The sequence below is a fragment of the Parasteatoda tepidariorum genome, chromosome 9 (genome assembly GCF_982258835.1).
Source record: "Parasteatoda tepidariorum strain Cologne lab strain chromosome 9, Ptep-v5.0, whole genome shotgun sequence".
NCBI classification, from domain to species: domain Eukaryota; kingdom Metazoa; phylum Arthropoda; class Arachnida; order Araneae; family Theridiidae; genus Parasteatoda; species Parasteatoda tepidariorum.
Window position 1 is genome coordinate 29,988,484 of NC_141763.1, and position 26,595 is coordinate 30,015,078.

At 31.0% G+C, this 26,595-nt stretch overlaps 1 protein-coding gene across 3 annotated transcripts in view; it reads left to right on the top strand.

Moving 5' to 3' along the window:
• LOC107447159 (zinc finger protein basonuclin-2) overlaps positions 1-26,595 on the top strand; it is a 218,413-nt gene that overhangs the window by 182,164 nt on the left and 9,654 nt on the right. For all 3 annotated transcript variants that reach the window (XM_087151165.1, XM_021146543.3, XM_071186389.2), the window contains one exon: positions 22,186-22,421. In XM_087151165.1, the coding sequence (XP_087007291.1) occupies positions 22,186-22,421 (236 nt within the window). The remainder of the gene's footprint in view (positions 1-22,185; positions 22,422-26,595) is intronic.

The window sequence follows — 26,595 nt, forward strand, 5'->3', positions numbered from 1 at the left end:
AAAGGTTAGTTTTCGAAAGCCCTATAAGAAATTCTTCTACAATTTTTTTTTTAAACCTTTCTGAAGATGCTGGTCAGTTTTCGTGCACAGGATGCTTGCAAGACTCCACGTATATATCCCAAAAAATATTTTGTGTTATTAATTTGCTAAAAACTAACAACAGAGAAAAAAAAGTTTGAAAAATGCTTGCTTTACATATTTATGTATTCAAATTTTAAAATAAGGTATTGGGATCAGAACTATTCCATATTTTAAAACTATGAGAATTATATTTTGAGAAGAGTATTTTCGAAGCTTTTGTAATTTTATATATTTACTGATGAATTGCATATTCAATATATAGTTCTACACTTAATAAAAATGTGTATCCTGTGACAGGTTAAACGATGTCGTAAAATACATCATAAAAAAAAATGAATAACAAATTTTATTCTATTCTGATTGTGAATTGCCATATGAAACAAAATTGTTAAATTGTAAAATTATCTCACTAGCTTAACAGAAACGTGAACCATAAATGTACTGTACTCTTAATGCAGAATAGAGAACAAATTACTACAACTTCAAAAATAGCTATCATGTTTCATAGAAACTGTTATACAAGATGCACTGCACAGAATCATGAACCGCAGTGTTTTGTACTTCTAATGCAGAATAAAAAACTAATTAATGCGGCTTCAGAAATATGTGAGAGTAGCTATTATATCTAATAATAACATTGAAGAGCTGCTATATTTCATAATAACAGATGAAACTGTCATATTTTACGAAAGTTACTGTACAAGATGAGCTGTACAGAAAATTAACCACCGTGTACTCTATACTACTATTGCAGAATAGAAAATAAATTACTGCAGTTTCACAAATATGTGAATGTGTCAAATTTCATGGAAATTAATGCACAAGATGTACTGTACAAAAACATGAACTACTGTGTACTGTACTACTGATGCAGATTAGAATATAAATTACTGCAGTTTCACAAATATGTGACAATAGCTGTCAAAGTAAATTACTGTACAATATGCACTGTAGAGAAACATGAACAATGTACTGTACTATGCAGAATAGAAAATAAATTACTGCAGCTTCACAAATCTGGGAGAATTAAAGTCATATTTCACGGAAATTACTGTACAAGATGCACTGTATAGAAAAATGAGTCGCAGTACTGTTTTTATAGTGTAGTGCAGCTAAAACAAGGGAATAAATAATATTTCGTGGTAACTGATGAAACAACTTTAGTCATGACCAATTCTCCATCATTCAGATTCTCTGTATAAAAGCATCCGCTCCCCTTGAAAAAGCATCGGCTCATTGCGACCTTTTGTGACACTCTCTTTTATTCTCCACACAAGAGGAGTCACACGCACCGATGCGCCGATGAGGCCGATAATAGAAAAGGCACTTAATCACTTAAAAAGTCCCCGTCTGAATAGGAAGAGCTTGTTTCCACTGCGACGGTCAACACTCTACACTTTGTTCAGTGACACTTTTATTCATCTGTGATCATCAGAATGTCACACTTATGTTTTCCTTTTCATTTTAATGTCTTCTTTGTTTTTCCTACATCAGACGAGACTTCTTTTGATAAGCTTCAATGATTGAATGAAATAGGAACGCTGATGGCTACCTATATTGACAACTGATGATAATACTGGTACGGAAAAAAAAGAAGAAAGAAAAAAAACGTCAGCAGATTTTTGTTTAAACTTTTAAGCTAAATTTGTAACTGACTACGAAGTTAGTGTTACAAAATTGTTACGGATAGGGAAAACTAAAAATTCTTTCGTTTTATTTAGTGAATTCCTATACTAATTATGCATAAATCAGTTAAATGCGGGTATATAAATGTATGATAAGATGCCAACTTGCTCCAGACCTCAAATATATATTTTAAAGTGGTAGTTTATCAATTGTGATTCTTGATTTAATAAATTCAATTTAGTAGATTTTTATCCACCACTATTTCTAAATAATTCGTAGGCTTATATAATTCACCACTTCTTTGTACTTAAGTCATGCTAAGTCTTTTAAAAAACAAGCAAGCATAGTCAGAATGTCACACTTATCTGCAAAATTTACTTTCTAGTTGTTTACCGTTTTCTTAATTATTTAAGGCTTGGTTTCTTAGGACAGGACGCCGTCAGCTGGAAATCAGCGTTAACCTCTGATTGGTCCATTTGTGAGTTTGATAGTATACGTCATCGAACGCTCATCTTGAACTACAATTGCCGTCCAACTCAACTGCAGTTGGATTACAACGTGACGTTAACCACAGAAGCAATGGCGGACAACATCCAACAGCGCATTGAAATCAGCCAAGATTTTGATTTTGACATTAAACATAGCTTCTTCATTAAACATAGCACTCTTCATTTAGCTCAGCTATAATGTGTTTTTTCTTGGACAAAGTCATTATTTGCTCTCTAAAACACTGGTCGACAATAACAAAATCAATGCAAATTCAAAATAAATATTTGTTTACGTTATTAACGCATGCGCAATGAGAGATAATGTCTGCGTTAGACCGACTGCTCACGCTGAGCTAACAAAAAAGTATTTTTTTGGCGTCAGATCTACGTCAACTTTCCGCTGACGCCCAGATAAGGCGCTAGTTCTAAGAAACCAGGTCTTGAGCTAACAAACCAGTATTTTGTTGGCGTCAGCGTGACGTTGACGTCACGCCGACGCCCAGATAAGGCGCTTGTCCTAAGAAACCAGACCTTTAGGCGTGTCCGAGCAGTTGGCATCTCTGTAATCATATGATAAGGTATTAAAAATATTGAATATTTGACCTACAATTGTATTTCAATCGACATTTCGCTACCATTTGGGAAAATTCGTACTCTAGTAAATGTTGGTAGATATATAAAATAATTATAACTATCACAAAGATTCCAACTGCTCCGCTTTCAGTGAAACCTTTAATAAGTTGGTAGTGAATTGATTAGTGAAACTTGTAGAAGAAGATAAATAACGCCCACTCTTTAATAATGTTACCACGAGCTACCTGCAATTAAGTTGCATTTTATATGATACGTAGATTCATATGATACGTAGTTGATAGTGATAAAAAAAATAAATTTAGCTACCAATCGAAAATATTTTTTTACGAAGTGGTGCAAGTTAGCATCTGTGCATCTATTTAAAGATAAAAAGTGATCAAAATATACTTTCTTTTTTTAAAAAATATGACATAGCAGCTTTAAGCATGAAGTTTTCACTTAAATTGTCTGTAAAAGTATAACCTCCTTATAGATGGGAGCACTTTTAACGCAGCTTTAGGTCCCAACTTGCTTCATTTAGTGAACAATTATTTTCTAGTGGTACCACAATTTATATTTTTATGTACTATTCTCAGATTAATAAATTTAATTTAAAAATATATGTCCCACCATCACATATAAAAAATTTAAAAATAAATGTCTCGATGTTATCTTATGTCGAGTGTATTTGAGTGTTGACAAAATGTGCCATAAATGAAAGCGAGATACTCTTTAATTGTCAACTATCTTAACGGGAGTGCCCCAGCCTGAAAGAAATTAAAAAATGATGACAAATATTTAATGGGTTCATTGTAAATTTTTACATACTTTAACATCACACCACTTTTGGGAATTCAATTGGTCATTTGTAACACAAATAATTTACAAACATTTTAGGTCGATAGTGATTTGTGAAATATTTTACTAACAATCTTTTCCGAGTAGTTTTTTTTAAAAAAATTCCGAAATATAAAGCTACGCTGCTTATGATGTATTTTGTCAAAGGCGCAACAGTTGGCATATAGTGTAACACTTTTCTTAGGGAATATGAAAAATTATAAATTTTTAATGTATAAAATAAATATGATTAACATCTAACCCAGCGGTTCCCGAATGGTGTTCCGCGGAGCTCTAGTGATCCGTAGAAGATTTGAAGTGGTTCCAAGAGTTAATACTTTTTAAAACCAGTGATGAGTTTTGAAACCTCCGCATATATTTGTCCTACCATTAACTCATTATTTATTTAATCTTTTGGTTGCCTTTATGAAATTGTTTCAAGTAAAATGCCAATGAAATAGAAATTGCATAATGCAAAAGAAAATATATCTCCAAGAACAATGTATCGGACAAAACATGAAAAGAATAAGCATTTATATTGCATTAGTATTTCCTACGAGCTTTTTAAACAAAATGAAATAGTTAAATTCGTTAATAACGAAATATATTTCCTTAACCCCTTGGGGACGGGTGATTCAGAAAAGCATTCGTATAAAATCAGGATCAGGATGAAATTAAATAAAAAACGGTAACTTAAATGTAGCCGTTTCTAATTTGACAGACTTACTTTGCTTTTACTTTAATTATTGTTAGTTTAATCATATATATAATCAATATTAATTCAAAGTATAACTAAATAGTTTTATTTTGAACAAAGTAATGGAGAATTAAATAAATCAAACAATTATAACTCCACCCACAAATAAACTGCTAAAGAATTACTTTGATTAACAGTTTTATCTTTTTTCCCTGGTTGATACGTTTTTATGCTGTCACGTATTTGTGACAGTCGGCGCGAAAGGGTTAATAACCATTTTCAACGTTTATACTAGCGATTCTTTGAAGTTTTCATCTCGAAGAAAACCATAATTAGGCAAATTTTGTTCATTATTAGCTTAAGTATATACACCAAAAACAAATTTGTAACTAGACTCCATATAGCACAAAGACTGCAAGTTTAAATGTCAAACATAAAACCTAATTTAAGATTATTAATGATACAACGATGAAAAATTTCATTCCCATTAAATATTTTAAAAGTAGTCTCTTATAAGTTTTAAAGGTTATAATGTTCACGGTTATCTTAACAAACTTTATTTATAAAATCGAGCTTTTGTAGTTGAAAAAAATTGGAGACCACTGATCTAACCCATATCAAAAGTCCACAAAGTTAAAAAAAAAAATCAAACACCACTTAGGTTTCTTTTTGGATTCCTGTCGCTGTCACCGACCACAAAGAGTAGTATGGTGGACTGACACACAATAGTCCAAACAAAACCAAAAACACTGAAGAAGGGGGGAAGGACAAAGAGAAGAAGGGGTATTGGAAATTGATCAGGAGGTCGGCTTTTGACAAAGGAGAATAGGGATGGTCCAAAGTGTCACTTTGGGGTTGACCTCGGTCATTTGGAGGAGCCTCTTGACCATTACCAGAGAAAGAGAAAGTCATTTACTATCGGGAAAAAGGGGTGATCTGGAAGCGACAACAAGTCTGGATGCTGGAAACTCCAGTGATTCTTAACTGGATGGCTGATTCTTAACTGGATGGCATCAATAAAAAACGAAATAAAATCAATTCATTTATAAATTTGCTGTTATTTTTTTTTTTTAATTTTGTAAGCAAATTATAATATTTTAAGTTTATTAAAAAGCACTAAGTTTGTTAAAAAGTATGGAAATCTTATAATATTCTGAAGTATCAATTTAAATTCTTAGTAGAGCAGCATACGTGCCAACTTTTAATCCTTTGAAGGATGATTTTCCCCAGTGGTAGTAAAATGAAATTTCAATTTTAAGCAGAAACATTCGCTGTATTTTGACTAATCTGATGCGGTTTACTACAATAGTATTACATATTGATATGGTTAATTTATTTAAAAATAGTGGTGGATCAAAAATATTATAAAGTAAGTTTATAAATACAAGGAATATATCGAAAGCATACATTTTACTACCACTTTAAATATAGAAATAAAATTTTACACCAAATGCGTAAAAGTTGGCAGGTATGGAGCAGGGCTCCTACTTTGAAGAAACACAGAGCTAAAAACTCTCTAGGCTGAAAGTATGTATGTATATATAGGCAAAAAAGAGTAAAAACTGGTAAAAAATAAATGTCATTTTTACCTTTTTTTTCGGGAATAGTAAAATATCCTTAACTACCAATTTTTTTTACGGCTACATTTTACGGCTACATTTTTTTTACGGAGAAAATTAATAGCAATGAATTTTTTATTGTTAAGAAAGAATTTACTCCTCCGGAAAAAAAATTATCGATAGTTGAAATAGCTCCAGTTTTTTTTTCTCTTTTCCGTCTCGCTTCCAGGCCTGTTATAGTTATTTTTGGGAGAATAAAAATTATTGTGACCACCACTAAGTGATAATATTTATGAAGTGTGCTTTCTTTTTAAAATAATCAACATACATTATTAACCTACGTGCCTGCTCGCACGTGCTAGTTTTCCATAATATTTAAAGTGGTACCGAGATTACAACAAAAGTAATAGTAATCAGTTTAGTTTTGACGGCCCTTTTAAATTTCATTTCACGAGTGTGAGGTTTAGTATATTTCATTAAATTGTTTAGGTATAGTGGTGGTCAAAAACTCATAGCAAATCAAATCCATTAAATTAAAATTGTTGAGAATGAAATCAATTGATGGCAGTAGTGGTGTTTTTGCACCACTGGGAAAAAATAACTTTAATTATTATGTTTCAGTTATTGAAGGAATTAGTAAATAGTCTGAGAAAAATCTTTATTTTCTTACAAATTGCAATAAGAACAATTTTTTTTTTCAAGCAAATGATTTAATTTTCAACGTCTTTTATTAGTTGTACTTGTGCACACATAAAATCAATTTATCTATTTCATTTAATTGGATCATGCTTCATAATTGGATTAAAAATTCTAAAAATAATTGTCTGATTTATTCTTCAATTTTAAAACTACAAATAAATTAAAAGTTTCAGTGAACATTGCTTTCTAAATCATTATCAATCTTATTCCTATACCCATCTTGGCATTTTAGTAATAAGAATTTAATGCTGCTGAAAGAATTACATTTTGCATATATCTTAAATGCATTTTGCTTACATCTTAAATGTTATTCATGTGTGTCTGTGTTTTTTCTCGGAATTAATGCTGAAGAATGCAAAATATTACTTTTTGAAAATGTACTCTAAATGTCATTTATAATGTTTGTGCTAGTTTAAATGTAATGTAAAGTTTTTTTTTTTATAATTTTTTTTTTAGTTTATTTATTAATTTATTTTATACGTATTCTACATATCATTCACTTGTCTGTTTTTTTTATTTTCATAACTTAATGCTGATTAACGAAAAATATTACTTTTTGGAAATGCAATCTAAATATTCTTACACACCTGCGTTTTATTCACCGATTTTAATGTTGAAGAATGAAAAATATTATTTTTTAAAAATGTTCTCTAAATGTTTTTTTTTTTATAAAGTTTGAGCTCTTTGGCTGCACTTAGTGCTAAAGAATTCTTTTTTTTTGTTACATGCACTAAGTACTATTCCTACATGTGCTTTAATTTTTTTCAACTTTCTGCCGATTTAAAATATATATATATATATATTACGCTTTGGAAGGAAATGTACTCTAAATATTTTTACATGTCGGGGTTTTTTTTCCGTTGATTTTAATGCAGAAAAATGAAAAATATTGTTTTTTAAAAAAATGTATCGCAAATGTCACTCATGGATATTTCTTTTTCCTAAAATGGGCTGGGTTAAAACTCATAAAGTCATTGCTTCCTTTCCTTTCAGCAATAATAATAATAAAAAAAGAAACAACCAACTATAGCACCAACAAAACACAGCTTGTACGAGAGTTAATAACTTGTCCCGAAGACCAGATACATCGCCTGTAAGATTGATAGGGCCCATAATCCCGTTCTCCAAGGGTCCTTCTCGAAACACCAAACGATTATATGCTGCAGCAATTTCAAAACAAGAGCGCCATAAGGACATGTCAGAGGTTGCGGGAAAAAAGTGGATTCTCTCATTTTGCGGACATGCTTAAGACCCCCTCATTTGGGGGGCATGGTCATATAGAGGGGGTATGATTGTGTCTTCGTGGCATCCTGAAGGGAAATGATGAGATTTCGGAGGAGAAATTAGATAGAATGAAATTAGGGCGATAAAAGGCAGCCGAAATTGCAAACCGCGAAAGATCCTACCTTCCTCTTGTGCTAGTTCATGATTTTGGTTACCTGGCACCATCCTGAGGATATCAGTAGGAGGTCTTGTAGATATCTATGGGATCAACTTGTCTTCTTGGTCTTTGTGGGAGATTTTTTAGACAATGACAGTTTTGTTCTTTGATTTTTTTTTGTGAAATTGCGTCGTGGTATTGTCTGTAGCTTCATTCTCTGAAATCATGTTTATATTTTTACAGAAATTGCTGATTGTTTTGTCTAAGAGGATGTTATGCTGCTTGTAAAAATTCAAAACTGTTCTCTTATAAACTAATGGCTTGTAATTACTTTTTTTCCCCCTACTGAAAGGTATCGAATGTGTCGAACTATGTAATGAAGATAAATCGAAAAAGTAAATATAAGAAATGTTTATATATTTTAAATATGCGAAAAGATTCCGTGACAAATTAGTTCTATTATTTGTATTTAGTATATAATATAAAATTGTCTTAACAATTAATATTTGGGTAATTCCACCCTTTTGACAACAATTGGTTAATCTCGTGACACATACAAAAAATGAATAAAGCAAAAAAATATATTTTATGAATATGAATCTTTTAATGTATGATTGCACAAATTGTGTATAGATTAAATCTGGTTTTACTCAAATTGAACTAATTTAGACGTTATTAATTTAACTACAGATTTATTTTCATTACTGAAGTATGATTTGGATTATTATTGAATGATGATCTGATATAGAATTAACGTACAATTAAAACTAATAAATTGTATTTTAATAATTTATATTCTTATTTTGGAGAGCTAATAATCATGGCCGTTGATATTTATTTATTTATTAAAATAAGTGACAAATAATTAATTGAAGGAAAGATCAATTAATTGGTAGGATGATCAATTAATCATTTTGACCTTTTTTTTGTGAAGTCAAAATGAAATAATGTTAGTATAATTTCTTTTTCAAGATCACTTGTAAGCGTTAAAAAAAATAGTAAATACTGAATCAGAACATTTACATTATATTTCAAAAATAAAGAAAAATAAAGAATTACATTCGGCGTTTTTTTTAACTAAAACTCCAAACTAAATGAATCTTCGTATTAACCAATCTGGTTGATCAACCACCTAATACCTGGTTGATCATCACATTTTATTACTTTTTAAGTGGATGAATTAAATTTCAAACATAAAGAAATACAATTACCTTTGGCGTTTTTTAACTAAAATTCCTTGAGTGTATGATTTATTCCTTGCAAATTAAGGGAATCACCATATTAACCAATCTGGTTGATCAACCACCTGATACCTGGTTGATCTCCACATTTAATTACTTTTTAAGTGGATGAATAGAATTTCAAAAATAAAGAAACACAATTACCTTTGGCGTTTTTTAACTAAAATTCCTTGAGTCGATGATTTATTCCTTGAAAATTAAATGTATCTCCATATTAACCAATATGGTTGATCACCCACCTGACTATTCTGTCCGTAGAAAACGAAAAAAAAAAAAAAACAGTTCTATGCTGCCGCACGACCTAGCTTCAGGTAACAAGGTGAAAAAATGTTAAAAGGAAAAGTATCATAAAAAGAAAGGACGAAGAAAAAGAAAAGAAAAAAAAATTCAGTGTAAATTGCTTGCTCATGTTTATGATAATTGCGGTAAGGATGGTAATTACCCCATACAGTCCGATACATTGCAATATTCTACGATGTATTTTACCGGCCTACGTCTTTGTCTTTCTGAAGATACATTCTCTAAATTACCTTACCATTTGGGACCTTTAATAACCTTAATTATCGTTCCAACGGGTGCCGTTGAAGAAGATTGGGTCTTTTAGCGATGGCAAAAATTATTGTAATTTTTGGAATAACAGTTTTTCGGTAGCTCTATTTTGCTTACCCAACCCTCCGGGAAAGAAAGATTTTTGTTTTCCGTGGGAAAATGGTTGAAAAGAATTAAAACTCAATGTCTCAAAATCCGTTTTTGTGGTAAATGGAACAGCCCTCGGCAAGGTTTCTGCGGTAGAAATCTGTGACTAATGATTTTTAACTGTCGTTTTGGTGAATTATTTGTTATTTTTTTTGTGGTATACGGGTATTATTTACTCTTTATAAGTGTCCAGCAATAATTGCATGTTGTGATTTACGGTTAAATTGCATGTATTTGTGTAGTTAATAAACTATTTGAAATGTTTTAGTTCGTTGATAAGAAGATTAAAAACAAGATACCAAGTAATTTTTAAAAATATGGTAACATCATAAAATTTTATAACTTGTTCTACCGCGATATGTTTTTACTCATGATCAAAATTATATATATATATATATATATATATATATATATATATATATATATATATATATATATATATATATATATGTATATATACAGTTGAACCTCGCTAACTCGAACCTCGATTTCACGAATTTTTCGATATCTCGAAGAAAAAAATATTCCCTTCAAATTTCCTATACACTCAAAGTTGAAAAAACCTTGATTTCTCGAATTTCTTTTTTCTAATCCCTCGATAACTTGAATTTTTTTTCCATAAATAGTGTAAATTTTTTTCCTGAAAATAAAAAAAAATTCCAAAAAACATTTTAAGAATAGAAGACAAATTCTCATAATCATAACCAATTCTCAAACAAGCACTTTCTTCAGTGGACACTGTAAGGAGATTTATTGAGAGGCAGCCGAATATATCAGAGGAGGCATTTAAAGCTATAGTCCACTGGAATTTTCGGTATCTCGAATTTTTTCTCCTCTCCCTTCAAGTTCGATATATATATATATATATATATATATATATATATATATATATATATATATATATATATATATATATATATATATATATATATATATATATATACACTCAAAATTGGATCAGCTGTGCAGCAATGGTTACAAAAGTAAAATTTTAAAAATATGGCACAAATAATCTGTTCCAAGAATCCGATTTTTCTCTTCTTTTTTTTTTGAACTAGAGCATTTTTCTAATTTTTCTCAACGATTTTTCTGGTGGATCGTTGGTTTATTTTACTATATATATATATATATATATATATATATATATATATATATATATATATATATATATATATATATATATATATATATATATATATATATATATATATATATATATATATATATATATATATATATATATATATATATTAGGAGCAACCTTGAATTGGTTGAATGATATAGAATTCTTTTAGATTTCAGAACCGGCCATCGAAATAACTTTTGTCTCTTAAATTCTTTGGTAAATAGCTAGAATTCCTTATTTACTTCATAGAGGAGTAATCTTATTAAAAGACAATTTTGTGCAATGCACTAAATGCTAATTAGATCCGAATGAATTTATGTTTTTCCTTAAAAACAAGCAAAGGTAAAAGGCGCGCCTCTCACTATAAATCATAGACACCTTGAAAAAAGAAGGCGGAGTCCACCTTGATGACCGGACCTAAACAAAGCTGCCGGACCGTCCACAAAAAATGTTCTAAAGAGAAAACTAATTGCCATCAAAGAAGAACGCGAACCCCCTCTCCCCCGTTCATCCCCAACTGTCACGTCTAAACAACAGGTGGGGCTGGTCCTACCTGGTGTGGGGCAAAAATTGTTGTCAACCCGAGCAGCGCATATACCTGGGCCACACTTCATTAGTGCCGATGGCCTGGTCTTAAATTATAGGTTATATCTAGATGAATCTTTTCTACATACATGTTATGGTTTTTTTTTATTCTTTTGTTCGAGGAAGGGTTCACTGGGGTCATAAGAACGGGGGTGCCCAACACTCAGCAACTTCGGTTCCGGCATCTCGACTTAAATTGGGAAGGGGTGGGATCGCGATCATTACCGGTTTTAAGCTTGGGCCGAAAACCGCGATACATCATCGATGTCCTGAGGCCATCTGTATGACGGACAGGATATTTTCGTCCTCCCTCATTCAACATCATGTTCATCCCCCCCAACCTATATATCAGCCTAAGGGGGTTTGTTTCGGAATAAATATAACACAAGTCAGATCACTATTGTACCAACACCCCTAGTCTATAGATATTGTGTTTATAGGATTATCGGTTAATCATATTAAAATGTGCTGAATAGTAAGTTTTGGTGTCAGACCCACTCTTTGCGTTTGGATCAATATTGCGACTGTCATTTGTAATAAATAATAATATTTTATTAGTGAGTCAAACTATGGTGACACTTATTTGTAGATTCAGGTTTACAGAATTATAAAATTTTGATATTATTATCTAATAAATGCATACAGTGCATTTCTGACTTCTTTATTATTGAAAAGATGATCAACGTTTTTTGTTATTATTATTTATTTATTTTAAAGAATCGTTTAACTATGGCCGGCATGTAATCCTTGACAAAGTACGACTTTTTTAAAATTTGATTTCTCAGGAACTATTTGACCGATTTCGCTCAAACTTAGTATTTTGCCATGAAAAATTATAGTTTTTTAAGTAATGTAAAAAATTGTATCCCTTACAATTCAATTTCTGTTTAACTATTATTAAATAAAATAGTAAAAAAATGATAAATATTTACTAAAAGTTATTTTTTGCATGGAGTTATTTTTGGATAAACGAATTTTATAACTGTAGGCAAACATTTTTAAATTCGCTTAAAAAATTCTCGAGATATAGCGAACTACGCAAAAGTAAAATTAACAATAAGTTAATCAACACAAATCGTAAATTTAACTTTAAATAAAATCAACAACAAAAGAATTTTCTCAAGTTTTACTTTTGTTTAATATTAGTGGAAACATAACACACAAAACACAAAAAAATATTTTCAAAATGCATTTAATTTCTTGTGTTAATTAAAATAACTAAGTCACATTTAACATTGTGTTCAAATTTAACTAAAATAAATACAAAACTCTTTTTTGCATTGTCTTTAAAATAACTAAAACTGTGTTATAATATGTGATATTATTAACTAAAAAAACTATAACTCTCCATACAACGTTAATTGATATAAAACTATAGCATTATCTCTACTTATTGCAGAAAATAAGCTATAATCTGTGTTTAAAGGGTAAACTACGAAAATTATTGCAAGAATGAATTAATAATTTAATGCTGATATTTGTGCACCATTTGTAATCTTGTTAATTTATTGAATAATTTCAGCTATTATAATTAACACCTGTGCAACATCATTAAAATGATTAATAAACCATTATTCTATACAACGTTAATAATTAAAAAAAACTATTTTGTTCAACATTATAAAACTCAAACCAATAACTCTAGTGCAACTTTAAGTATAAATAACATAACGGATTGATACAAACTTTATGCATAATATACAAAGAGTTAGCCGTAAAATATGGCGCACGAACATGTTAATAGTTTTAACCCTTTACGGTCGTATGTCTACTCTCAACCACCTACGCTTTTTTATCGTTCCAGTCGTATATCTGCTCTCAGCCACCACAGCAAAGATGTTAGCCATCGCTTAATGGCAAACTACATATATTGAGGCACTGTGACGATGAAAAGAGTAAAGATTGTTCTATATGTTCAAACAGAAAAATTAAAAGCCAAAGACGCCAAACTAATTATTTCTATGACACATGTTCTCGAAAACCAGATCATCATATTGGAGACTGTTATAAAAGAAAGATACCACGCGATGGAGAACTATAAAATACAATTTTTACATAAAATTAAAACATAATATTGCGTTACATATATCTAAAGTTTAAAAAAGAATTAATAAAGTTTATTTTTCCTTCATAATCTTGCATGTTATGTATTACTGTTCGCTCAACGATTCACGACCAGCATGACATCCATGTACGAACTTAATACGACCGCAAAGGGTTAACTTTATTCTTGGTGCACAATCTGAATTCGCCATCTTAGTCTTGTACTACACTACATGGAATAGCTTTGGCCTTGTTCTCGATCCAGTTTTTATTTAATGCAATTAATAGTGTAAGCACGCGGCCTTCATTTTAATGTGCTCTTCTTATATATGAACAATTTTTCTTTTACAATTATAAATAATTAATCTTTTTGTCTACACTGTTCTTACACGAACCCATTCGATGACGAAAATGCACAAAGGTAAGACCAAATATATCTCTAATGTAGTGAAAGCATCCACCTACGCCTGCAGCGCGGGTCGTTTGGTAAGAGCCACTCCTTTGTGACCAAACGTTTATTGTTTTACAATTAGTATTTTTCAGGATGTGTCTACTAGGCTTCCATTTTATTCGGAATGTATACCATCTATCAGCAGTTAATTGTAGAATCAATTCGGAATTGATCCCATAAAGTATTTTTTTAATTGAAATGTATTTATGAATTAACTCCACTGACTTTGCTCGTGCATTAATTAGTTCATTTTAATATGCAGAGATTAAATAAATGTTTATGCCGATGACTCAAAGGTGGAATACATTAGTTTTTAAAAATTTTAGGATAAAAGTTATTTCACAAATTGTTTGTTTCTAAGAAGACTGACACATTTTGAACTTGTCAGAAATTTTAAAAGGAACTAAAATAAATTCCTTTCAGTAAATCATAAACGGACTTTTAATTGTTTTCAGAGACAGAGTAGTGTTTTTTAGTTATTTTATTAGGAAGGAGTTTACTTAAAATAAAAATAGCACCATTCATTTAAAACCATTGATAAGTGAATGGGGATGAACACAAATAGCAGGTTAGTCTATGATTTAATATCTAAAATCTGGTATTTTATAAATGGATAGGTCATTGCATATAATGCCTATAAAATTGCCAGGCAAAGTATTAAATTATTATTATTGCAAAAATTGTCGAAAAGCATTCTATTAAATAACTAATGAGAGACCTACGGATATTCAATGACCATACGGATATTCAATATACAATGACTAGGTACTCTACGGAATGTCGACATTGTCAGTTACATATAGCTTTTTAATATGACAAAATGTAATGTCCCTGTATAATAGAATATCAAGAAACATTTAATGTCATTTATACATACCTCAAAGCGTTTTGCATTTAAACAATACCTAAAAATTCATAAGATTGAAAAGTTTTGTATTATAAGTAAATAATATACAATTGTATTAGAAGTAAATTAAATAAGAGTCGATTAAAAAGAGGGGCAATGAAATCGAATGGCTATTAAACAAGATTTGTTATAATAGTTAAGACTTTGATGTTTTTTTCTATGGGTCACTATGTATCTTAATTATTTTACTCTTTATGAAAAATCTAAGAAAACATTTATGACTTGATAAAAAAGAAAGTCGAATCGTTCATACCCTAACAATATCAGTTTTAAAATGATTCTTAATAAACCTTCATTACAAATCTCGGTATATCATTGAAGTGTGAAACAACTATATTGTGTTGCCAAAAGATTTCTTGTCTTTAATTAATTCAAGAATCGTCCCCAAGGGATGTTTTGTGAGTCTGAGAGAAAGAGTTCCAAATGGAAAGAAAGGGTAGAAAAAGAACGTTTTCTCTTCCCTTTATCTATTCCCTGGACAATTCTCCGCTGCCCCCAAAATCCAATTGACCATCTTTTCCATTGATGTTGCTAATGAACTCGTCCGTCCCTTCCGAATTGAGGACTCTGTGGACATCGAAATTCCCCTTTCCCTCCCCTTTGATGACCCCCTCTCTGGTCAAACAATCACCAATTCTTTCAACACCCTGAGTGAAGCTGACGAAATGTTTTGTCATTGTTTTCCTTTCCTTACGCTTTGACGGGTCTGATTATTCCAAAGAAGTGTTGATCTCGTTAACTGTGAGACTTAGCATTTAGCTTGCATAGATTTAAACGTCATAGCCTGAAGGGAATTCGGTTTTACTGTAAATAACTGTGCAAAGTGGTATTGTAGTATTCCCAATGTAATACAGTACATGCAATTCAAGTAAAAGAAAGTTTAGATTTATTATTAAAAGATTATAGTCGTTAAAAAAACTGATTAACACTTTCAAAAAAATCTTCTCAACTTTAAAACATATTAACATTACCTCGTACCATAATAAGAAGTAAGATTTTAAAACTTACCATGTTTCTGTTAAAATTGAACCACAGTATCATGTTACAAAGTTCTTTGCAAATTTAGGCGTTATAGTTCAAAATATTCATGTGTAAATTTCAATATGGATGTTATAAGGCTCTACTGCAGGTTCTGAGAAAGGTTCAATATGGATTCTTATGTAAATTTCTAATTGCGTAGAACGGTAAATCAGTGATAAAAGTGTAGTATAAAAACAATTTGGTGGACAAAAACAATGAGAATTTAAATATTTATAAACAAGGAACTTTCTTTGTTCTGAAAATGAAATATCCATATGAGTACATACCTTGACAAAAGCAAGGATGTTACACGTAAGCTTTGTCATCAAGCGTCACTTCTGCAGAAATTTTCCCCTAAGACCCCTGAAAATGCTTCTTCACCCTTTTGATAGGCTGATAAAGGAGAAGCTAGCTATAGCGCTCGTAAGAGAAGTTTTACTTTCTCTTTTTGGTACAGTTGACTGTCAAAATCCCCAGTTGTTTTTTCTTCTTAAAAACAAACAGGCTTTTATCCACGCACTTAATTAAAATCCAAAAGAGAAAAAATTTTAAGCCAGTTTTTTTTTTTTTTTTTTTTTTTTTTTTTTTGTAATTGATATATAATTGGAATAGTTTCGGAAGAAGGGATTTAATTTTTAAAAAAATCATTTTAGAAATAATCTACGGCTACAAAAAGTAAATTTAACAATCAAAACAATATAAATATGACAAAATTTAGTTAAACATACCGACTTTAAAGAGCTTTATTTAAAAATATTTGAGGTGACAAAATACACATTTTATGTATGCTTTACAATTTTGAAATATGTGAATTTTTAAAGAACTCTCCTTCCACATGAATTATTGCATCACAAATTGATGGATTCTGAAAAATTAAAATTTTGATTGGAGACATTAACATTAGACATATTAATGAATATGAGACATTGGACATTTTAATGAAAATTCTTATTTACAGAGTCTTTCTGTTTTGATTTACCTTTATCATCAAACACTTTTCAGAAAAAAAGATGGGGGAAAGTGATCAGGTGTTTATTTAATTGAAGTCGCCACTATCTTTTATTGACTCGCCACGTGGCGAATTGTAATTTTCTAATCTAATCTAAGCAATCCTGCAAAAATTCGTTTTAATACTTTGAAAAAGATTTGTTTTCAGTACTTGAAACTTCATGGTTTCTATACTTTAAATTTTAAATTACTGAAAGTGAAACAAAACTTGCCACGGATTGTGTTTCCAATGATATGCATAGAGTCTTCCTAATTGCTCAGCGACACACTTCTATAAGATTTCATTCTTGTTGTTGTGGACAAAGAGAAAATAAGGATTCCTTTCCCACAGCAATCAAGGAATAATTGAGCAATGGGTCGAAGTGTCGATTACAAAAGGTGAGGGTGGTTCCTCTTATTGTTTGACCTGGTTGTGTCACTACTTTTTCCTTCTAGTGGGAGGTGTGGCTTATTCGGAGACATGACCGGTCAGGGTCCATACTAATTTGCCCCTCGCCCCAGAAGATGGAATACAATTAAAATAAAGTGGTGAGCTATCTCAGTTATGAATTATTTATAATTAGATGGAATGTCAGTTGAATATATTTTCAAGATCTTTTTGTTTGTCGGATTGTTCGCCAGACATCGGTATCTGGATTGAAACTGCCCAAGCTATTGTTAAAGGAGATTTCAGTGTATTTATGCTGTGTTCAGACTATGAAAGGGCACATATTGAATAGATGATTTATTGATGATCCATTGATTGTATTAACTTTCTTTGAGACAATCACATATTCATAAAAAAAGAAAATATTTTACTACCAGTTTTGAAAAAGAAATTTAAAATATAATTAATTAATTTCTTCAATTTACTTATGCACTATATAATCTCTGGCTCGGCTTGAGGAATCCCCCCCGCCCTTTGACATCGAGGAGTTAGCCGGCTGTGTTTTACACACTCAAGGACACGACACCAACCAGCTTATGTGAAATGTAAGAATCACACCTGTGTGATAATGCTACTTCTGTCACATGCATTTTTGCATACTTTCCAACATAGCCATACATAAGTCTGATATTTTTTCTATATAATTAATGTGATAGCAAAGTTTAATTTTAATATCCAATTTAAAATAATATGTGCCATGGGAGACATTTAAATAAATCAATGTTATGTATAAAAAGGCTGTTAAATTAAATGTTGATTAAGTGCTTGAAGAAAATTTAAGAACATTTGCTTCCGGAAATTGTTATTTCATAACCCCCTAACCCTTTCGCGCCGATTGTCACAAATACGTGCCAGCATGAAACCGTATCAATCAGGGTAAAAAGATAAAAATCGTAATCAAAGTATTTCCTTAGCAGTTTATTTGTGGGCGGAGTTATAATTGTTTGATTTATTTAATTCACCATTACTTTGTTCAAAATAAAACTATTCAGTTATACTTTGAATTAACATTGATTATACAGTTTTTTAAACTAACAGTAATTAAAGTAAAAGCAAAGTAAGTTTGTCAAATTAGCAAAGACTACATTTAAGTTACCGTTTTTTTATTTAATTACAACTTGATTCTGATTTTGTACAAATGCTTTTCTGAATCACACGTCCCCAAGGGGTTAAAGGCCTGCGGAGAGCTGTAATTTCCAGTTTGGGAGCTCAGGTTTTAAAAATTGTATGTAGTTCATGATGGACTCACATTTTAAAAAAGCTTTATGAATAAAAAGACACTGAAAAAATTAAATTAGAATAAATTTATTACCGAACTTCACAGTTGTCTTATCACATTGATTGATTTGCTTGGACTCATATTAGACAAATAGTGTTCTCGTTTGAAATTCAAATTATGCGAAGTGAAGACTAATTATTTATTTAATTTGTCATTGTTAAAATTCGTAATTTTGGTACACCGAAATTTATTTATTCAGCTTATTTTTCTTTGCTGCTTGATGCGACATAATATGCTGATTGTTTGTCCCCCAGATCCTGGAGTAACTCAACTTTTCAAGTGAACGCCACTGAAAACATTAAATAAGAATAAACTTATTTCACGACTGTCTTATCACATTGATTGATCAGCTTGGACTCATAATAGACAATTTAATGCTATCGTTTATTTGACATACCGATAGATCAATGTGATTCACCCTCCGAGTATTATTTCTTTGCTTGATCCCCAGCGTTACGTTCTCTCTAAAACGTATATAGTTATTACTTCCAACTCCCACACAAGTTAAACTTTTTTTTCTCAAACGTCCCCCACTCCCCCTGCGAGAACCCCCCTGTTAAATTATCTCTAAACGGTGGCATCGACACTCTTAATAGCTTGATCAATACTAAAGGACAACGCCCAAGTCAATACTAATTGAACCGAGGGAAAATGAACGCTGGAGCTTCTATATCCCATTCATCAATCAGATTGTTGATTTTTATTATTTTATTTTATTCTTTTTCATTCAATTTATTTTATTATTTAGCTTCGTTATTAAGAATATCAAACACAAGATAAAAAGAGTGAAATTTATATAGTGGCAAGGGGATTAAGAGTGGAGAAAAAATTGAGTAATGGGATGTTTTTAGCCTATCGTTGAGATATTAAGGGCGGTTGATTTTTATCGCTATTTTATTTAGCTTCTGGTCTTGATTCAAGTTTTTTTTCTGTTCTATTTATAAGTTATTACCAAGCGAAATTTATTTTCAGATGAAGTTTGTAAAAATAGAAAAAAAATTGGCAGAATGTGTTTATATTGTTTAAAATATATCTGTGCAATGGCTTTTAATCCTGAAAATTCGCTTATTTATTGAAATTTTATGCGTATTTTTGTTATTAAAAAATAATTACTATGCATGACATTTTCTTTTTCACAATATTTTTTGACATAATTTTCCCCAAATATAGTGATTATCATTATTTTTGATGAATTAAAATTTTTTGAGCGGGGCTTCTTAATTTTTATAGAAGCAGAACTACTGAAAGCTGTACTACATAGATGACACCAGTTGTATGTTCATAGCAAATGTGTACGAGTTTTTAATACAATAGTCTTAAGTTATTGTAAACAATTATTATAAACAATTATTGCTAATATTTTCAAAAATTAATTTTAAGAGTTAAGTATTAAAAATTATAAATAAATAATAAGAATAGTTCGTTGCAACGGAGTATAAGAGAAAAGAGTACTATTTCAGAGAATGCATACTTCAAAAGACAAACAATAGCATTAATTTGTATATGAGTCCAAGTAGACTGTTATAAAGACTATTATAAGACTGCTATGTAGCTGAGCATTTTCAGATTGTTCTTTTAATTTTTTTTTTTACGTCAATCAATTGAAACGCTATGGCCTTACAATAAGCGACATTTTTTCCAAAGGTGATATCTCAAGTAGAAATTGTTCCTTAATATTATTGTACCCTATGCAAGGTTTTGGCTTCATAGATATGAATTTTCACTAAGTACATAGAATTATACAATTGCCAACATGAAAATCACGTTTTTTCCCACTCCACAAACGCTCTTCTGAAAAATTTTAAAAATCTTGCTTGCCTTTATTCTGTTCCAATCTAAGCTATTCAAACAAATATCAATGCTCAATAACGGATATGATGTTGATTTATTCGAATTTTCTTTTCAGAGATGAGAAAAAATCACCAGGAATAAAAATAATCTGCATGATTAAATGATTTATGATTGAATCAGTCAGATAGTCGTGCTCAGATTAGGAAAATTAAAACTCGTTGCCAGATATCAAAATCGATTATTCTCTTTGATGAATAAATGATACGTGGTTTGCCTTCAAAATCTTTCCGTTCTTGTACCGTTTGGGTGCTGACCTGCACATTAGAAACCCTGAGTAACGAGTTTCCGTTCGTATAAATCCATGACTCTTGCTCCTAAGATATTTGTCAGCACATTGACTGACACTATTTAATAACAATGACCGCCAACAGTTTTGTAAAAAATATTCCAGAGAGGAAGAAGGCAGAGAGATGTAAACTGCAATCAACAAAACAGTAATACTTTAGTTGAATATTACAGTGAATGATGTGCATGGAAAAAACTAGTTTTTTCGGTTCTTTTGTTGTTTTGTTTAAATGTATGATAAATGGATCGCTTTTGACACTTTTATTTATTTATTTTCATTCAGTTGGGGAAATCCAAGGTGATGTCATAATGAATATGTGAAAATGATATCGCCAAATTGCACTTTTATTATTTGATGTGAACTGGTGAATAAGATATGGACGCCCAAGTAAATGACTTCAATTATGTTCATGTGACAAGAATGAAAATCGTTCATTGTGTGAAAGTTATTTTGCAATGAAATAAGCAGGAGGCATATTTAAATTTTTTTTTAGATAATTAATTTTACAGTATTTCAAGATCTCGTAATATGTTGGTAAAGGTGTTATTTTAGTTTTGAACATAGACAGTATTTGAAGGCAATATGCAGAATATTCGAAGGTAGTGTACTGAACATTTGAAGTCATTATATAAAATATTTGAAAGCAATATACGGAATATTTGAAGGCAATATAAGTCACATTTTAAACTGTTGAATATAACGTTTTTGGTAAAAATTAGTACGATTTTCTAGTAGAGGAGCTAAGATGTTTTTGTGTATTGTGTTGTTATCTAGCTGTAATTCCAAAAACTTGACCTACTTGGGAAAAAAAATTTCAAGGCACATTTTGATATAAGAAATTTTACTTTTGGAGGAATCGTGGCTTGTAACTATAGAGGCTTTCAGTTTAAATTTTACTCTAGAAAGAATTATTTATTGCATTTAACAAATATTAATACTACTTAAAATTTTGTCGGGGACTTAATCTTGGGTTCATAACTATGTTAACCCATTTCAATACATCGTTGAGAAATTCTGTGCTTCGTAGTAATGGAGTTATAAATTCATACATTAATCAAGGGGTCTTCAACAGTTTTTTACCTTAAAGCGTATTTTAGAATACCAGTCGGATAACAGGAACACCCATATATATACCTACCAATGTTTAGAAGGTACAGTATTTTAAGTAGTATTGACCATGGTAGAATATTGGCTATGAAATTTCGTACTTTGCAATAAACTTAAGCACCACTTTTTGTAAATATTAACTACTTTAAGTGAACCTGTGTAGTTTGCATATTAATTTTGAAAACTCTAAATTTAAGTTTTTTCGAACTTCTTGTAGCACTGGACAAGTTGGGCTTTCGTCACCTCTTCAACTGTCATCAAGTCGAAGTAGTTCAACCAACAGTCGCATTTGACGTCGCCTCCCTGATGCTGTACGGGACAGAGGCGATGCCCATCCGACTGAAGATTCTACTAGACAGGTTGTTCAGCGTCCTTCAGCAGGAAGAAGTCGTCCATGTCCTTCACGGATTTGGATGGACTTACGAGGACTATAACAGAGGATACATACTGCAGGTATGATATTTCATTTATAGCTATGTGCAATTCTTTTCTGTAATTGTTAATATTTTATTCACGCAGAATTAGTAACCGAATTATAATTTTATCCGTGACTTCTACTAAGAAATGACTATATCATTTTTAGTTTTCATAGGACTAATAATTGTGGAACATAGAATTTTTAGATTGTTTAAGTAAGATTATTCTGATAACATAAATGAGTCAATAAATTTTTTTGTTATAATTTGCTTTGAAGTATCTTAGATCGTGAAACCTTTTCCCTTATAGGTTTATAATATTTTTTACTATGATAAATAAAAAAAAGTATATAATTCCTTTATGATTATGGATTAGATTATAGTGAGTTTTTGTTCAAGTCACTGAAATCTGTTTCAATAAATTCTTATGCAATGGATTCTGATTGCAAAGATTTTTTATGCAATGGTTCTTGATTGCAATGAGATTTTATACAATGGCTCTTGATTATATTGAGTTTTTATCCAATGACTTTTCATTGCAAGAATTTTTTATACAATGGTTATTGAATGTAATGAGTTCTTACGTTATGATCCCTGATTGCAAAAAGTCTTTATGATAAGGATTGACTGTCTTGATTGCAAAGAGATTTTATGCTATATCTCCTCATGGCAGCAAAATGTTTTTGGGCAGTTGCTGACCTTGATTATCAGAAGTTTTTATACAATTTTTCCTGACTTTTCGAAGTTTCAAGAAATAGCTCATCTTGAATACAAAGTGATTCTGATTTTGCAATTGTTCCTGATTTCAAATAGCTTCATGCAGTGGTTCCTCTTGGTTACAAGATGTTTTTATGCTACTCCTCTTAACTTCAAGGAGTTATTGTGCAATGGACAAAGATTGAAATGCTTGAATCATGGATGAAGATTTATAACTCAGTAATTCATAGCATCAATTTTGAATTCAATGCATCAATTTTGTTCTCTTAAATTTTTTAAAATTTTCCGTCATAGCATTTTATTTGTCTGCTTTATCTCTCTCTTTTTTTTTTTAACCGACCACACTTTTTTGTTAACATTTCCTTAATCTCTTAAACCTATATCACTCTGATCTTGTTCAATTTACACATGGCAATTGATTGACTCAATAGCATCTTTTTCAAGAAATGTCGTCTTCTCTACTCAGTGGGGAACTGGAGGAACTAGATCGATCTATTTCCGATGAACAGTGGATAAAAGATCGGGGAAAAAAGGGTTGAATAGGGGTGTAGATGAGTTTAAGGAACAAGGAGAATGGCCTGCTTAAATGGTCTTAAGACACGGATCATTACCATTCTTTCCATCAATTTAGAAATGGGGTAAAGGACATCCACTGGTCCTAAAAATGGTCATCTATTGATTTTTTTATCCCTAAAAAGTTTCTTAATATTCTTGTCGACAGCATTTATTTACGAAAATATTTGAATCTAGTAATCTAGCACTCAGTAAAAGTTTTAAAATTTTAGTTTGGGAAAGTGAGATAGCTAAGTTAATGAAAATTATATTGATGGTGGTAATGAATTGATAAATGAACGATTTTGGGTTTACTATAACAAGGCTGGGATAGCCAACTATTACCGACTTTTGTGTTGAATGAGTTTTTCTAACCGTACGAAAATTTCTAGTGTAACATTTGACTTTTTGGTTCAAAAAGTTTGATTTATTAAAATGACTACCATGACTGGTATATATAAAATACTTTTTTGACAGGTATAAAAAAATTATCCTAAGAAGGATAGAATATACTTTATGCTACGTATGAGTCAAGCAAAACAACATGAATAAAGTATAAATAAAGATACAGAAATCGTTATAGTATACTTTCGGTTCTATAATAACAAAGGCAGTAGGGACAAGTATATAGAACCAAAAACTCTAGTATGTCCATTTCTGTATTTTTACTTGTGCTACATTCACGCTGTTTTGATTTACTCAGAAATTAATTGATTTTGCTCTGGACAAAACAGCGGAATCGTCCTTTATATAGAACCAAAACTCCAGTATGTCCATTTCTGTATTTTTATTTGTGCTACATTCACGCTGTTTTGATTTACTCAGAAATTAATTAATTTCGCTCTGGACAAAACAGCGGAATCGTCCTTTATATAGAACCAAAACTCCAGTATGTCCATTTCTGTATTTGGGCTGCAATAGTGGCACAGCTCAAAAAAAACACGCGTTTAGGACTAAGAACAGGTGCAAATATGAAAATACACCTTCTTTCAGCAGCAATACTAGCACAACGCATAATTTAACTTGAAGGCAATCTTCGGTTAAGCAAACTAAAACATTTCTTATGCATTTTGCTTAACAGTGAAAACTTTAAACCCATTTATCTCAAAACTTGATTTTTTGAGTTGTGGCACTATTGCAGCGAATGAGTGATATATTAACGTTATTTTTTACGGACAAACTAAAGATATCCATCTAGTTTAAAACTATTAACTGTAAATAAATTTCGAACATTTTTTTGTCCCTCTCGTACAGCTTTATGGTTTCTTGATTGAGTTCTATTGCGTGAGTCAAGGAATCTCATAAAAAAAGAAGGACTGGGGGTAAAAAAAAAAGAAGAAAAGAAAAGAAAGAAAGGACATTAATGCCTCATCAGTTATATGTTGGGAAAGGGTTGTGTCTTCTCGTATTATTAAAAAGAGGCACATTTTGCTGTCACCTCTGGGAAGGGATCCAAATGACAGATGATGATTTCGCAGACTCTATCACGACCCTAATCCTTCATGTTGAGTGACACTTTGATGACATTATTCCAATGTCTTCCATTTGTTCTAGAAAGACTCCGAGAAAGAAGAACGTTTCTCAATGGAATTTTTGTCTTATTCATTGTAAGTTAAGATAATAACTTGCTTTGTCGGTTATGTTATTTTAATTATTTAATAGTTTCCGTTACTGCCGGAATATTTGAAACGCTTATCAAACAACCGTTTTTCCCCCCCTTTGTTTTTAATTATATATCCAACGAGAAAGAAAAAAAAAACAATTTTCTAATAACTATAGATTTAATGATATGATTTCCATGTACGAATATTCAATCTTAATTGTTCAAGGGTCTAATCTTAAACAGGTTAATTGATCTGTACAGACTATATTTTAGGTTACGAAATCAAACAGAAAAACGTCCTTTCTCTGAATAAACATACGGTTTTCTGAGAGATTAACATTCTGTTGTTGTTTGTAATGACACTTGGACAAGCCAACTCACCAGCCGTCGGCCTTTTCCGAATTAAGTCAGGAGGGTGCTCTTTTCGTTTGACGAGAAAGTCCCACAAGGGTGAAAGTACGTCTTAGCTCAAAACCCCACGGATAGATGGCAGTACCACCCATTCGTGAGGCCACTTCCATAATTTAGACAGGAAATTTTCTACAGATCACTGTACCCATAGTACAACTCAGCGACTGATCACAGAACTTAACACAGATTTTACCATCACGTTTGTCGCATGTATTCGGTGGATCTTGCGGAGTCGAGGATCGAACCCTGGCCCCTCCGGACTGAAATCCGATTCTCTAACCACTAGGCTGATCAATATATACTAACAACTATTGATTTCTAAATCTGATTTTCGCGTTCTAACATGCAATTGTAATAGTTCGAGGGTCTAATCTTAAATATGCTAGTTAATTTGGGAAAGCTTCACTTTAGATTATGAAATCAGATACAAAAATGTACTTAGAAACATACATATTCAGAAACAGAAATTTGGATTCTTGATTCTAAAATAATGGTGAGGGGGGTAGCCGTTATTTGGAAAATATAGTTTTAATTGTCAAGTCAGGATAGCGGCCAAAAGTTTGACGTCTATCCTGACTAGCTCCTTTCCATGTATCTGGAACTATTTAAACGAATCAAAAAATTTGCAGGCAGTTATTAATCTCATTTATCAAATGATAATTCTGAGTAAAAAATTTGTCATTTTTATTTATAGTTTAATTTATTAGTTGAAAAAGTGTATTGTTAAATATATAAAGATTCCTAGTTAGTAGGTATGTTTCTTTAAATAAACTACGTTTTTGTGTCCGATTTTCGTAAATATTATCTGCATAAATTAATTAGCATATTTTACTATTTAGTTTCTCAATTTTTTAAGAATTATTTAATTAACTTGGATTGCATGATAGTGCGCGATATTAGATCAAAAATTATTACGTCGTTCTGTTAT